This window comes from Sparus aurata, chromosome 19 (genome assembly GCF_900880675.1).
Source record: "Sparus aurata chromosome 19, fSpaAur1.1, whole genome shotgun sequence".
Lineage (NCBI taxonomy): Eukaryota > Metazoa > Chordata > Actinopteri > Spariformes > Sparidae > Sparus > Sparus aurata.
Genome location: NC_044205.1, coordinates 30,782,350 through 30,797,349, shown reverse-complemented (window position 1 = coordinate 30,797,349; position 15,000 = coordinate 30,782,350). Strand labels below are relative to the sequence as shown.

General features: G+C 44.7%; 1 protein-coding gene and 1 long non-coding RNA gene across 3 annotated transcripts in view; both read right to left on the bottom strand.

The window, feature by feature from the left end:
* The window catches only part of lama1 (laminin, alpha 1), a 39,629-nt gene extending 34,304 nt beyond the window's left edge, over positions 1-5,325 (bottom strand). Inside the window, exons 1-2 of one of the 2 annotated variants that reach the window (XM_030397898.1) lie at positions 5,140-5,325; positions 1-63 (exon numbers count right to left, since the gene is read on the bottom strand). The exon at positions 1-63 is cut by the window's left edge and continues 108 nt beyond it. In XM_030397898.1, coding sequence (XP_030253758.1) covers positions 1-63; positions 5,140-5,194 — 118 coding nt within the window. In that variant the 5' untranslated portion in view covers positions 5,195-5,325. The remainder of the gene's footprint in view (positions 64-5,139) is intronic. The other variant, XM_030397899.1, reaches the window with a different exon arrangement.
* A 3,754-nt stretch (positions 5,326-9,079) lies between these two features.
* LOC115569715 (uncharacterized) lies at positions 9,080-12,527 on the bottom strand. Its single transcript, XR_003981615.1, has 4 exons — positions 12,464-12,527; positions 11,140-11,271; positions 10,953-11,044; positions 9,080-9,813 (listed from the first exon to the last, which is right to left on the bottom strand). It is a non-coding gene; the product is annotated as an uncharacterized LOC115569715 (long non-coding RNA).
* Between the last annotated feature and the right edge of the window lie 2,473 nt (positions 12,528-15,000).

Sequence of the window (15,000 nt, the reverse complement as noted above, 5' to 3'; positions counted from 1 at the left end):
CACATGTTGCGTTAGTGTTGATCACTGCGTTACTCGCCAAATTCAAGATGGCAGGGAACAGACCTGAAACACACCACTAACTGTTAGCATCCTGAACACACCACTAACTGTCAGCATCCTGAAACACACCGCCAACTGTTAGCATCCTGAAACACACCACTAACTGTCAGCATCCTGAAACACACCGCTAACTGTCAGCATCCTGAAACACACCGCTAACTGTTAGCATCCTGAAACACACCGCCAACTGTCAGCATCCTGAAACACACCGCCAACTGTTAGCATCCTGAAACACACCGCTAACTGTTAGCATCCTGAAACACACCGCCAACTGTCAGCATCCTGAAACACACCGCTAACTGTCAGCATCCTGAAACACACCGCTAACTGTCAGCATCCTGAAACACACCGCTAACTGTCAGCATCCTGAAACACACCGCTAACTGTTAGCATCCTGAAACACACCGCTAACTGTTAGCATCCTGAAACACACCGCTAACTGTTAGCATCCTGAAACACACCGCCAACTGTTAGCATCCTGAAACACACCACTAACTGTTAGCATCCTGAAACACACCGCCAACTGTCAGCATCCTGAAACACACCGCTAACTGTCAGCATCCTGAAACACACCGCCAACTGTCAGCATCCTGAAACACACCGCTAACTGTCAGCATCCTGAAACACACCGCTAACTGTCAGCATCCTGAAACACACCGCTAACTGTCAGCATCCTGAAACACACCGCTAACTGTCAGCATCCTGAAACACACCGCCAACTGTCAGCATCCTGAAACACACCGCTAACTGTCAGCATCCTGAAACACACCGCTAACTGTCAGCATCCTGAAACACACCGCTAACTGTCAGCATCCTGAAACACACCGCCAACTGTCAGCATCCTGAAACACACCGCCAACTGTCAGCATCCTGAAACACACCGCTAACTGTCAGCATCCTGAAACACACCGCTAACTGTCAGCATCCTGAAACACACCGCTAACTGTCAGCATCCTGAAACACACCGCCAACTGTCAGCATCCTGAAACACACCGCTAACTGTCAGCATCCTGAAACACACCGCTAACTGTCAGCATCCTGAAACACACCGCTAACTGTTAGCATCCTGAAACACACCGCCAACTGTTAGCATCCTGAAACACACCGCTAACTGTCAGCATCCTGAAACACACCGCTAACTGTTAGCATCCTGAAACACACCGCTAACTGTCAGCATCCTGAAACACATTGCTAACTATTGAATGAGTGAATGAATGAACTCTTTGTTCAATGTTTTCTAGTCGGGACAGTCAGCAGCGCCTCAGACAGATCAGGTGTCCTGCAGGTAAACTCTCAGGTGAGTCAATGTCTGAAACCTGGCAGTGAAGTTTCCTCCTCCGTTTGTGAAACACTGACGACTGAAATTAAACTTCTAAACTTGATTCAGAGGTTAAAGGTCAACCTGTTTAATCACTGTTTCAGTCATCTTCATCAATAACTGATCAACTGATTGACTGTCATTATTCTCCACTGATGATGTCACAGCCTGATTCACATTAACTCTGAAACTGATTGGATGAGATCAGCTCGTTTCATCCATTAATCAATAAATCTTCAAATACATTCTAACAATTTACCATCACTTTGATCAATGAAAAGATCTGAGACTGTCAATGTTTACTGAGGCCCCGTCCACACAAAAACACTCTTTTGTGAAAACGCACATGTTCTGCATCGTTTTGGCCGACCGTCCACACGGATCCTGAAAACACACTTTTTTAAAAACGGGTCTCAGGATGGAAAAATCCAAAAACGCAGCCCTCCTGTTCTCGTGTGGACGGTGAATCTGCATACTTTCCAAAACGATGAAGCCATCGCCCCACCCCGCGACGTCTCATAACAACAACAACAACAATAGCGGACTACATGCTCGTGTTCGTATTTCTTGTAACTTCCTCTCCTTGTAGTTGAGTGTGAGTCTCAGCAGCAGTTCGACCTCATTATCGGTCCACACAAACAATTCTGGTTTCCCTGCACTCGCCATTTTCATCTTCTTCTTGTTGTGTTCCGTTTCTCTGTCTACTGTCTGTTTGTTTACAGCGCACAAGCTTACTGTGCATGCTCCGTCTCTTCTTCTCCGTTTTGATGAATGTAAAGCGCCACCTACAGGCTGGAATATGAACAAAAAAAGATTGTTTTCGCCCGTCTGGACGGCCCCTCAAACTGATCACTCACACACACGTTAATTACTGTCTTGTGTGATCAGCTGTGGAGGTGTGATCACAACAACTGGGTGGTCTTACACACACACACACACACACACACACACACACACAGACCTTCAGTCTACACTCAGGCTGTTTGGTGGAGACACAGCTCTGCTCTGATTGGCTGCAGGGGGCTCTGAGTGTGTTGCAGCGTATTGTGTGTGTTCACTCGACCATCGCTGCCAATCAAATCAGTTTTATTGACACAACCCAAAGTCACAGTCACATCCTCTCAGTGGGCTGTAGGACCGAGAGACATGACACCAGATCAGAGCAGGTCGGTAGCTGTAGCATGTTAGTTAGCATGTTAGTTAGCATGGCTAAATGCTTCAGAAGAAGGAGCTCGTTGTTTCACTCGTGATCACTCAGCTTGGTTTTGTTCTCCAGTTTAAAATAGGATCTGCATCTCGTCCTGGTCGTTTCTGTCCACAAACGATCGAGCAGCATGAGAGTGACGCATGTCACACACACACATACACACACACACACACACACACACGCGCATAGAGTTCAGGTGAATCACAGGTGAATTCATATATAATGTGACCAGCAACTGATGAATGAGGTGACTCATCATCAGACTGATAACGAGTCAGTGAAGCTGCTGATTCACTCAGTCTGTTGGAATGTGTTAAATCAGCCTGTTGATGTTCAAATGACCTCTGACCCTCCCCCACTCTCTCTCTCTCTCTCTCTCACACACACACACACACACAAACACACACAGCTCTGTGGGGGAGTTAATGTGGGTGAGGGGGTTTAAGGGTTTTTGGAAGGGGAGGGGAGAGGAAGAGGGTGGGGTGTGATTGTTAACAGTAATTATCACACACAGGTTGTGTCTCAGCAGGACATTCAGTCTGTCTGTCTGATGATCCTCATCAATACGATCAGTATGCACACACACACACACCACAACATCACACACACCACCACACACGCACACAGCACACACACACACACACACACACACACACAACACTCACACACACCCACACTCACACACACACAAACACTCACACACACACACACACACAAACACTCACACACACACACACACACACACGCACACAAACACACACACACAACACTCACACACACACACACACTCACACACACTCACACACACACACACAAACACTCACACACACACACACACAAACACTCACACACACACACACACACACACACGCACACACACACACACACTCACACACAAACACTCACACACACAAACACTCACACACACACACACACACTCACACAAACACTCACACACACAAACACTCACACACACTCACACACACACACAAACACTCACACACACACACACACACAAACACTCACACACGCACACACACACACACACGCACACACACACACACACACACACACACACACACACAAACACTCACACACACTCACACACACACACACACAAACACTCACACACACACACACACACAAACACTCACACACACACACACACACACCACACACAAAACACACGCACAACACGCACCACAACACACAAAAACGCACACACACCACAACACAACAACACGCCACACAACAACACACCACACAACAACAACACCACAAACACGCACACACACGCACATCACACAACACACAACATCACACATCACACAACATCACACATCACACACACAACATCACACAACACACAACATCACACAACACACAACACACAATCACACACACACCCACACACACACACACACAAACACACACTCAACACACACACACACTCACACACACACACACACTCACACACACACACACTCACACACTCACACACTCAAACACACACACACACACACACTCACACACACACATTTCCCTCCAGTGCAGTCTGTAGTCCGTCGTCCTAAAACCAGAAATGAGTGAACTCGTTTCTTCTTCTGGTTTCTGTGAGTTTGTTGAAATGTTAGAAACAGTTAGCGGTTGCTAACGAGTGTCTGAATGAGACTACAGAGGTTGTCGGGGACATTAAACGTCCTCACAGCGAACACGGAGACTCATCTACTCACTAGTCCGTCTTTACAGCCACTTTAGTTACACACTGTTCTAACTCTTACTTTACTACTTGTACATTGATCAGTTTATAGAAAACCTGGATAGTAATTGTGCAGTAAGACTCTTAGTGGTGGAGACGTTTCAGTCATGTGACCGTTTAATTTTCTGAAGTGAAATATTTCTGTGAAATGAGTCCAAACATAAACTCTGACTGCTGAAGACAACCAGACTACACTGATGATCCTGGATCAGTGTGTCACAAGTCAAGGACCAAAACCTGAATTCTGTTTAGACTTCATGAAGACGTCAGCGCGCCTGTCAGACACAACTGAGGGACAAATGCCAGATGTGACATCATCCATCTTATTTTACATTGTTCTCCTCTGTGTTACAGCTAACAGAGCTAACAGAGCTAACAGCTAGCAGAGCTCACAGCTAACAGCTAACAGCTAATCCCCTTTGATGCAGTTTTTCTGTTTCTGAGCCTAAGTTTGTAACAAACAATAATATCTCAGATTTGTCTTTGAAAAACTGAAAACTAAGTTTGTCCTCATTGATCATGAATTCATGGACATCCAAGAAAAAACAGCTGGAACATTGAAATAAAACAATTCAATCATAACAAACTTTAAATAAAAAACTGATCTTCCAAACAAGTTGAGCTTCTGCTCAAGCTGTTTTCATCAGAAACATGTGAGTGAAGAATCTTTTTCCTCATGTGAGAGAACCAATCACACCTCATAGAGTTCCACCAGCAGAACTCTGCAGAACCCATCAGAACTCTGACCTCTACAGAAGCAGATTAACAGAAGTGAGTGAAGGGAAAGTTTCTCACCTCTCTGCTGAGCTGCAGCTCGTTCGATCAGCAACAACAGCAGCAGCAGCTTCATGTCTGCGACCAGCGGCTGAGGAGCTGAATGGACCTGGACCTGAACTGGACTGGACCTGGACTGGGACTAACTGGACTCAGACCGGTTCCCTGTGTGAGAATAAATGTGGAGAGGAGGAATGCGTTGCTGCAGAGTCTCTGTTGGCACAAACACTGACTCCCTCATTCATTCAGCTCAATGAGAGGAGGAGGGAGGGGGGGTGGACTGTACCATCTCACCTGCTGATGGGGGGGCGGGGTCACCTCGTCTGTAAAGGATCATTCTGCTGCTCTTATTTATTATTGGAGTCAAATGTCTGTCAACAATGAACGTTCAGTTTTCTCTTGTTCTCTTTCTAACTTCAGCACGTCATGAAGTTAAAGTTGTGGTTTTATTGTTGTCTCTGAAGGTCAAACATCACTTATCAATCATTTAAATCAGATTGATCAGCAGTGATTGGATCGTTGCAGGAGCACTGAACTGTTTATCAAATGTTCAAATCTTCATGTGTGACGTCTCAAAATAACATAAATGATGTCAGAATCCTAAAGTTATTTATTTTAAAGGAAAGAGAGGAAAGTATAAAATCTGGAAAATACAGCGTCCTGCTCCTTTAACTGCTGCAGTCTGCTCAGACCATTGTCTCAGTCAGGAGGGGGGGCTGCACCGTGTGTGTGTGTGTGTGTGTGTGTGTGTGTGTGTGTGTCTTTATCACATGGTGGGGCCAAATCCATGACAGCACACTCACGTTTTGGGTTCCATAATCCGAGTGGGGTCTCAAACTCTGGACCTCATTAGGATCATGCTTAGTTATGTGAAACTAAGGTCTAAATAATGCCCTGTGAAGTTTTCAGGGTTAACCCCAAAATGCACATCTACCAACAGAATGTGCTTCAGTTAACTTAGCAAAGTGAACTTAGAAGCAGGAACACACACTCTAAGCACACTTTGCTCACTGCGCATGTGCAAGCAGCCAGCAATGGCAACTAATGCTTTGCTGCTAACAGGGACCTCATTTTTAGGTAATTAAACCAATTAACTGCAAAGACAGGATAAAGCACCAAATATGACACATGATACATGATTCATAATTAATATTTACACATGTAAAATAAATATTTTTTAAGATCTTAAAGTTTATAATAGCTGATCGGTAATACCTCGTCTAAAACGTTTTCCATTTGTAGTGTCCCAGTGTATGTCAGAGATGCAAATGCTAAGCTAAAAATGTAGCCATGCTTATAGTAACTATACTGGTTAGCTGCTGAGAAGACAAGCTCAACCTGACCAGCTGAAGATGTCTGATGTTAACTTGAGAGGTTTTCAGGACTCCAGCCTGTTTTCCTCTAAAAATGTAACAGATGGTTGGATCTCTGTGGATCACCTGAAAGGGTTAAAGGACTCCATCCATCTTAGTTTGACAAATTAGGGGCCCCCAAACAGCATCTTGCATAGGGCCCCCCAAAGAGACAGAAGCGGCCCTGCTTGAGTTGAATAAAGCACTGCAGAATAGGGGCACCACCTCAATTCCTTTTGCTCTTTGACTAATCTGTAGGAAAATAATCAATTTTGACCAGACAAGGTTAACTTAAATAAATATCAGTTAATTCTAACCAATTTCAAATCAATTAATTTAATCTGATAACTGAAGTAGGGACTTCGACACAGTTATCATTTGTTCTCCACAGTAAAGCTAACCTCCAAAGACAGTGACTTACTGTTATATGTATTTATTTGCCTGTAGTTCAGAGTAAATACTGAACAGGTATCAGACAAATGCTGAGTCTGTCATGACTAATGTAATGAGTTTATGAATGAAATGTGGCTGATGGTGAAATTGTGTGTGGAGAAGGCAGTTCAATATAAAGTGAATCATTTAATGCTAATACAGCCTGGAAGAGAGTTTCTGGAAGAAACTTAACAAAAGTTGAAGGTGAAAGATATAAGAAGATATCAAAAGATATAAGAGAGTAAAACTTGAAATATTGAAGAGAGCCAACATATAAAAAGAATACAAGTAATTTAGAAGTTTAGAAGAGAAGTGTTGAGGTCAGAGAGACATGAAATACATCATGTGTTCCTACATGTGTTTTAAAGTCACTGATCGATAACTTGTTGATGAATACAATCAATAACATAATTTTATGGAGCCTTATAAGTAATTTATTATATTTTTAAAGTGTTGATGTAGCACGGGAAGATGACAGTCTTGGAAGGCCGGTTGGTGACGACCACCTCCATCCAAACTGAAGGATGAAGAAGGTGGAAGCAGGTTAGCGTTACACCTCCGTCTCTTTGCTCTGAGGGCCGTTAACACTGGAGGAGAGATCACCTGTGACTCTGGAGGACCTGACTGGCTTTGGAGGAAACAGGTTTGTCAAAATCATTGTCTCTCATTTGGACGAGTATTGATGGTGAACATTAACATTAATGCTAAAGGAGAACTTTGGTCGATTTAAACATGCAGCTTCATTGCTCAAGCTACCCTTGACTTGCCAGTACCGAAGACGCGAACACATTTGGTCCAACCATTACAGAGCTCCGTGAACGGAGACTTAGCGTTTACAGCTAACAGCATGGGGTCATAACTTTACACTGTGTTTTAAGCATCTTAACATGCTCCACATCTCACACCAGAAGTTATGCAACATCAGCAGACACCTTAGCACACAGCACTGTAGCGTGTATGACTCAAAATGAATAAAAAAGTAGTTAAAACAGTGTGTTTGTGCAAGCAGCTACTTACCTGTTTGTTGACATCCGTGTGTTCCGGTAGCTAGACCAAACTAGTATATCCACCGAGTGTGCACTTAACAGGCTTAACAGGCTATTGTAAGGCTCATGGCTCATGACAGGCTGTAACATGGACATGTACATTATGAACAGAAACACGAAAATGCTGGATTATGTTTCCGTCTCCGCCAGTGAGGGAGTAAGTGCACGCTCAACGGATCGACTAGTTTGGTCTAGCTACCGGAAGACACGGATGTCAACAAACAGGTAAGTAGCTGCTTGCACAAACACACTGTTTTAACTACTTTTTTACTCAGTTTGAGTCATACACGCTACAGTGCTGTGTGCTAAGGTGTCTGCTGATGTTGCATAACTTTTGGTGTGAGATGTGGAGCATGTTAAGATGCTTAAAACACAGTGTAAAGTTATGACCCCATGCTGTTAGCGTTTAATGCTACATCTCCGTTCACGGAGCTCTGTAATGGTTGGACCAAATGTGTTCGCGTCTTCGGTACTGGCAAGTCAAGGGTAGCTTGAGCAATGAAGCTGCATGTTTAAATCGACCGAAGTTCTCCTTTAATGAGTTTCTTTCCTTAGAGTTGAACCAGTGGTGTCTGTGCCTCTGATGAGCTTGTGTTGTGTGTAGTTCAGGACAGCAGGATATTGAAGTCTGCCTTGTTTAATACATCATTTAGGATTAATTGAATTAAAGCAATTCAAATGTACATTGTGCTTAGTGCACATTACTGTCTATAAATAGGTACCAGCAATTAGTACATTCCTGTATTTGTCCCTCTGTCTCACTTCAGTGTGTTACTTCTGACAGATACAGTCACCCACATAGCAAAATTGGTCTGGCCCAGCTCTGGCCCAAATAAGGCACTTGCACTCGGCCGACATACCGCAAAGAATGACGCCCCCCCAGTGGCCCGGATATGGTTTGCCAGAGCTGGCTCACACATGGGTCAGCTCTGGGCCAACTGCAAACACACACAGTTGGTCCAGAACTGGCCCATGTGTAAGCCAGCTCTGGCAAACCAGATCTGGGCCACTGGGGGGGCGTCATTCTTTGCAGTATGTCAGCCAAGTGCAAGTGCCCCATGGGGACCAGAGCTGGGCCAGACGTCAGTCTAATCCATGCTGCATCTGGCCCGGATTAAAAAACAACAGAGGTACAATTATACAAATGACTTTATTTTCACAGCTAATTTCCAAAATACATTTCCAATATTGAATAATCAATGCAAAGTGTTATCAGATAAGTGCAATATGCATCGGAACATTCAGCACTTTTTTCACAATTCAAAAAGCGGCAACATTTTAACACTGAAAAGTTGTATAGCTGGCAGTATATGACTGCAGCCATGCTGCATTCATGGTAAACACACATCCTTTATAATAAAAGCATAGTATCAGAAATTATAGACTTCAAAATAAAACTCTGAGATTTTTCCATTCACATGTACGACCCACTTGGGTCCTGACCCATCAGTTGAGAGCCACTAGCATAGACTGTTCAAAAACATACAATGCAGCAGAATGTTGCATAATACCTTAACATATACTTACAACATATCTGTCAGCAAACACAACATGTCAAGAGTCTACAGAACATTATGAATTTAACATTCACTACCATATCTTCAGTTTAAAAACCAACACTGAACATTTTAGACAAAACAACTTGGCATAGACTTTCACACCATGCATAGAAACATCACGTCTCCATGTGCTCCACCAGCAGTAGCACCTTACAAAAGGTGAAGAGAGTTCAGATCAAAAGTCTAAAATGCATTACGCATGAGAGCTTCTCTCACTGTCCATCATTCTCATTTACTCACTTCCTCCGCTGTTCCCATCAGGTGCTTTCTGCAACCATTTTGTAATCCTGGTCTCGATTTCTTGGTCTGTGGCATCAGAAGTCAGACACACACATACAAACACACAAATTAATGAATATCACAGTACAGTTCACAAGTGACACATCTGATGACTAGCCAATAAATATGATTGGCACTACATTCCAACAGCCATCAGTGTGTTTGGCCATTAACATGCCCCCCCCCATGCATTGAATGGAAAAGAAATTCATTAAACTATTTAACAGTTTTTTTACTTTATTTAAATTTTGTGATGACGAATGCAATCACATTGCTGCAATTTAAGTTGTTAGAATACACATATAAAGCACTAGGGATGTTCCTGATTAAACGACTGGTCATGTAAATGTTTCAAACATCGCTTGTCGTCACCAGAAATAGTGTAATCTGGTGTAAAAGGTGGCAGCGAGTCCGGCAGTATCTCGACATAGAAAATGAAAATAAGGATGTAGCCTGTGTCAGAGTAAACTGGCATACCGGTATAAGTGCTCGACCGGAGCAATGCATAACCACATTCAGTACCCACATCACTCACACATTCACATCAGCCTGCTTGCAGATCTTGCCAAACAAATTTCTACAACATCCCCCCTCAGAGAAGAAAATAACAGCTGCACCCCCCCAAATAATTATTATTGCTATCATTACTGTTAATATTTTTGCTGTTGCTATACGTCATGTTCCATGCATTGTCAGACATTGGGATGGCATTTAGCTCGGCAGCAGCAGCTTCTCCATCATCACTGAACACAACTGAACTCCGTTTTTATTTAAATGAGGAGCTGTTTGATAGATACCATTGATCCCACTGTTCAACAACCAAATGCTGATATAGTTGGCACTTAGTGGCACACATTGATGAACTGAACTATGTTAATGAAATGTGTCATCTTCTCTGACCACTGACATGCTGTGTGGCTACCGTTAGCAGTGCTAGCAGCAGCCTGCTCTCCGTGCAGGATAACATCCACATCTGATGATTTTCCAACTTTTACTAAATCATTAATAATTAGATGCTAAAATCATAACATTCCATCCATTTCTACATAGGCACTCTTTAAAAAAAAAAAAAGAAAAAAAGAATTAAAATACCACTGAGCCATCAGCTATTCTGGATTGCACAACCTCATCTCAAACAGGCTGGGCTTTGAAACAGTTTTCTTTACCTTGTAGGCCTTGATTAGCTCCTCTGTTTTTCACCAAGATAGAGAATGAGGCCTCTGATCACAGCCTCTCTTCTGGACTCAATGCTGTTGTGCTATAAAAAAAGAAAGGAGATCATGCTAAGTACAAACATCAGAATGCTAATATATAACTAACTATTTAACTGCAATGAGTACATGCCTCATTTACCATGTCACAGGTCTCATCAAGTTTCTTCCCAACAGCTTAGAGGCTCAACAGCCTGGGTGTGTATTGGTCCAACTTCCCCAGTAATGTGAACTGTAGTGGCTTTAGTGTGATCCTCCATAATTCATTCTTGATCTGCAAAAGAGGTCAGAAGTGAGATGGAGAAACATCTTGAGATACAGAAAAAAAGAATAACAGAGACACAGAGCAACAAAAACAGAACAGAGTCATGCATTGTATTCTGACAGCCTCATCAGGCTTACTTGTGCTGCATTTTAGACTGGGCTGTCACAACATTTTTTCAGTGAAAGACCAGAATCTCTGCCCCCAAAAATTACTTTTTGTCTGGTCCATAAACTGAAATAATCTAACATGTGTCCACTTCCCCACAACAATTGTTTTTGCATACCTTCACCAGTGTGCTTGACACGATAAATCATCTGATAAGCACACAATGACATAGTAAACTGACCACTAAAGAGATCGTCTATGCAGCACGCGTCTCACTCTGCCCCCTGTTACAGTGGGCTCTCTATTTGAGAACTCGGCGCGGTGTATCACCTGCAGCGTTGGCTCGCTCTGCCCTCTGCGGCGGTTCGTGGCTAACAAGCAGACCTAACTTAACAACCTAGATGTAGGCTAAGTTACCTGCTAGTTAGCCGCCACCGCTGCGACCAAAAACCGGCCACAACAAACCCAACACACAACGGCCCGACTTACAGCTACACACTCCTCGCTAACGGGGTTAGCTAACGGCTAACCCCCGTTAGCGAGGGGTAGCCCCGTACACCGGCTGGTGTTAGCCGTTAGCGAGGGTGTTCGCGGCACCAGGCGCCCCTCGCTAACGGCTACTGCCTCGCTAACGATGTTAGCCGTTAACGGTTAGCCGTTACCAAGGGGTGCCGTGTGCCGCGAACGCCCCTGGTTTACGGCTAACCCCCCGGTGTTAGCCGTTAGAGAGGGATTCTGCACAGTGCCATAGATAGAAATGCATACTAACGTTAGTTTACTCTATCACTCTGGTTCTGCAGCCATAAACCGGCACCCAGCGCTGTCTGATTAACGTAATGTGAAAGAAAAAACACATCCATGCTTACTTTAAATTATAGTCACTTGCAAACGTCAGGTTCAAATTACATTTGAAGCAAGTATTTTAAAACTTGCTAACATTTGTTTCAAGTTACACAGAAGTCTGTTGAAGCCACTGTTGTTAATTACAAATTACATCAAGTGCCTCCAGTTATTTTACTTATTTCTACAACAATGTAAAACCTGAAAGATTGTAGTAAGTAACCAACTATATCAATAACATTAACTAAATTCTTACCTTAACAGTTCAGTCTCCCATTTTTCAAATTTCTCCTTCTGTCTTTGCTCAGGCGTTTGGCGCGAATACCCAGAATGCACCACAGGGGGAGGGCAGTCGGAGTAAATACAAAGTGTAGAAGATTTGTTGATCCGCTTACATACAGCTTGTTAGGGAAAACAATCAAAATGACTTGTGTTTTGAACAAATGTAGAATAATTCACAACTTGATATATTCATGTCTAGAGACAAACTTTGTTTTGTATTGTTATTATCACAGGATTAATTATGTTACAATTATTTATTCTTAGATTGACTTGTTTCAGTGTATAGAAACGCCTGTAGGAACCAATAAGACTTATGTGGGAACCATTAAGACTCCTATAGAAGACTCCTGTAGGAACCATTAGACTCCCGTAGGAAACGTTAGTAGGGACCGTTGAAGTCCTGTAGATTTGTGTAGGAGATATTAGAACCTTAGAAAAACAAACCAAACCATTAGGACAACATAAGTAGCCATTAGAAACCATTAGAAACCACCAGGAACCATTAGAAACCAATAGAATATGTCTAATGGTTTGTCTGACTTTTTTTCAGGCAGGGTACATATCTGGGCCACATACAACTAACCACAAATAGCCCACATTTGGCATGCCATTACATAAACGGTGCCATCATTGCCAGACCTGGCCCACAGCTGGCTAACATACTATTTACCAGGTCAGAAATAGACCAAAAGTGCCGGCTTGATGCCAGATCTGGCCCAGACCTGTCTGTTACAGATCTGGGCCACATACACCTAACCACGATTGGCCCACATTTGGCATGCCATATCATAAACGGTGCCATCACTGCCAGACCTGGCCCAAATCTGGCTAACATACTATTTGCCATGCCAGAGTAGGCCAGAGGTGCCGGCTTGATGCCGGATCTGGCCCGGACCCGCTGCTATGTGGGCATGTGTATCTTTGACCTGACTTTAAACGATGAGCGATGGCGATCTTGTTGATCTTTTTGTAAAGCCTCTATTGTTATTAATGTGACTGTGACTTTATTTTAACCTTGCATCCTTTGAATGTTGCAGTCTTTTCACTTGAAGGCACATTTTGGTTTTGATTAGATCAGTATAACTGGTCATAAATCAGCATTCTGGTTTTAATGATTTAATTTGGGTCAATCAGAGTGCTTTTAGAAGACCAGTGTCAGACACACACTCGTCAGGTCTCCATGAGTTGTGGGGTCCACTGTTACTGAGTCATATTATACCATTTTAAGTTGACTTATTTTCATTTTTCTGTCCTTAAACTTGAAAAACACTATAACATGCATCCTTGAACTTGAGGGCTGGGTTTAAGATGATTGCAGCACAGCCTTCAATCAGCGGGGCAATATATTCCTAAGACACAGCAAAGATTCAAACAAGTCAAGGTAGATGGTTCATAATAAAACCAAAATAGATCGACAGAGGTCTTGTTACCTCAACTCCTCGTTGGACTCTTCTAATTAGGAGGTCTTAGTAGTACTCCAACGGGGGAGGGGGGCCCACTCTTCCACAGTCCCACACCGTCTGAGGCCTCAGCCTTTATTGATCTTGGTCTCCTACAGCCTGCTGATCTCTAGGAAAGAGCTAGAGTCAGAGAGAGATGAACAGGGAAAAGTATTCAACTTCCCTCTTCTTCTGGGTGCCAGTGATCCTCTGAGGGGGGGGGGTCCAGGTAAGTGGGGAGTCCTCTTTTGCCCAGCCAAGCACAGCCCAGCACAGCCCAGCACAGCCCAGCACAGCCCAGCAGAGCACAGCCCAGCACAGCACAGCCCAGCAGAGCACAGCAGAGCCCAGCAGAGCCCAGCACAGCCCAGCCCAGCAGAGTCCAGCACAGCCCAGCCCAGCAGAGCCCAGCAGAGCCCAGCACAGCACAGCACAGCCCAGCAGAGCCCAGCAGAGCACAGCCCAGCACAGCAGAGCACAGCCCAGCAGAGCACAGCACAGCCCAGCAGAGCCCAGCAGAGCCCAGCAGAGCACAGCCCAGCACAGCAGAGCACAGCCCAGCAGAGCACAGCACAGCCCAGCAGAGCCCAGCACAGCCCAGCAGAGCACAGCACAGCACAGCCCAGCCCAGCAGAGCACAGCCCAGCAGAGCCCAGCACAGCCCAGCAGAGCACAGCCCAGCACAGCACAGCCCAGCACAGCCCAGCAGAGCCCAGCAGAGCCCAGCACAGCACAGCAGAGCCCAGCACAGCACAGCCCAGCAGAGCCCAGCAGAGCCCAGCACAGCCCAGCAGAGCCCAGCCCAGCAGAGCCCAGCACAGCCCAGCAGAGCCCAGCCCAGCAGAGCCCAGCCAGCCCAGCAGAGCCCAGCACAGCCAGCAGAGCCCAGCCCAGCACAGCACAGCCCAGCACAGCACAGCCCAGCAGAGCCCAGCAGAGCCCAGCACAGCCCAGCAGAGCCCAGCACAGCACAGCAGAGCCGAGCAGAGCCCAGCACAGCACAGCCCAGCAGAGCCCAGCAGAGCCCAGCAGAGCCCAGCCCAGCAGAGCCCAGCACAGCCCGCAGAAGCCC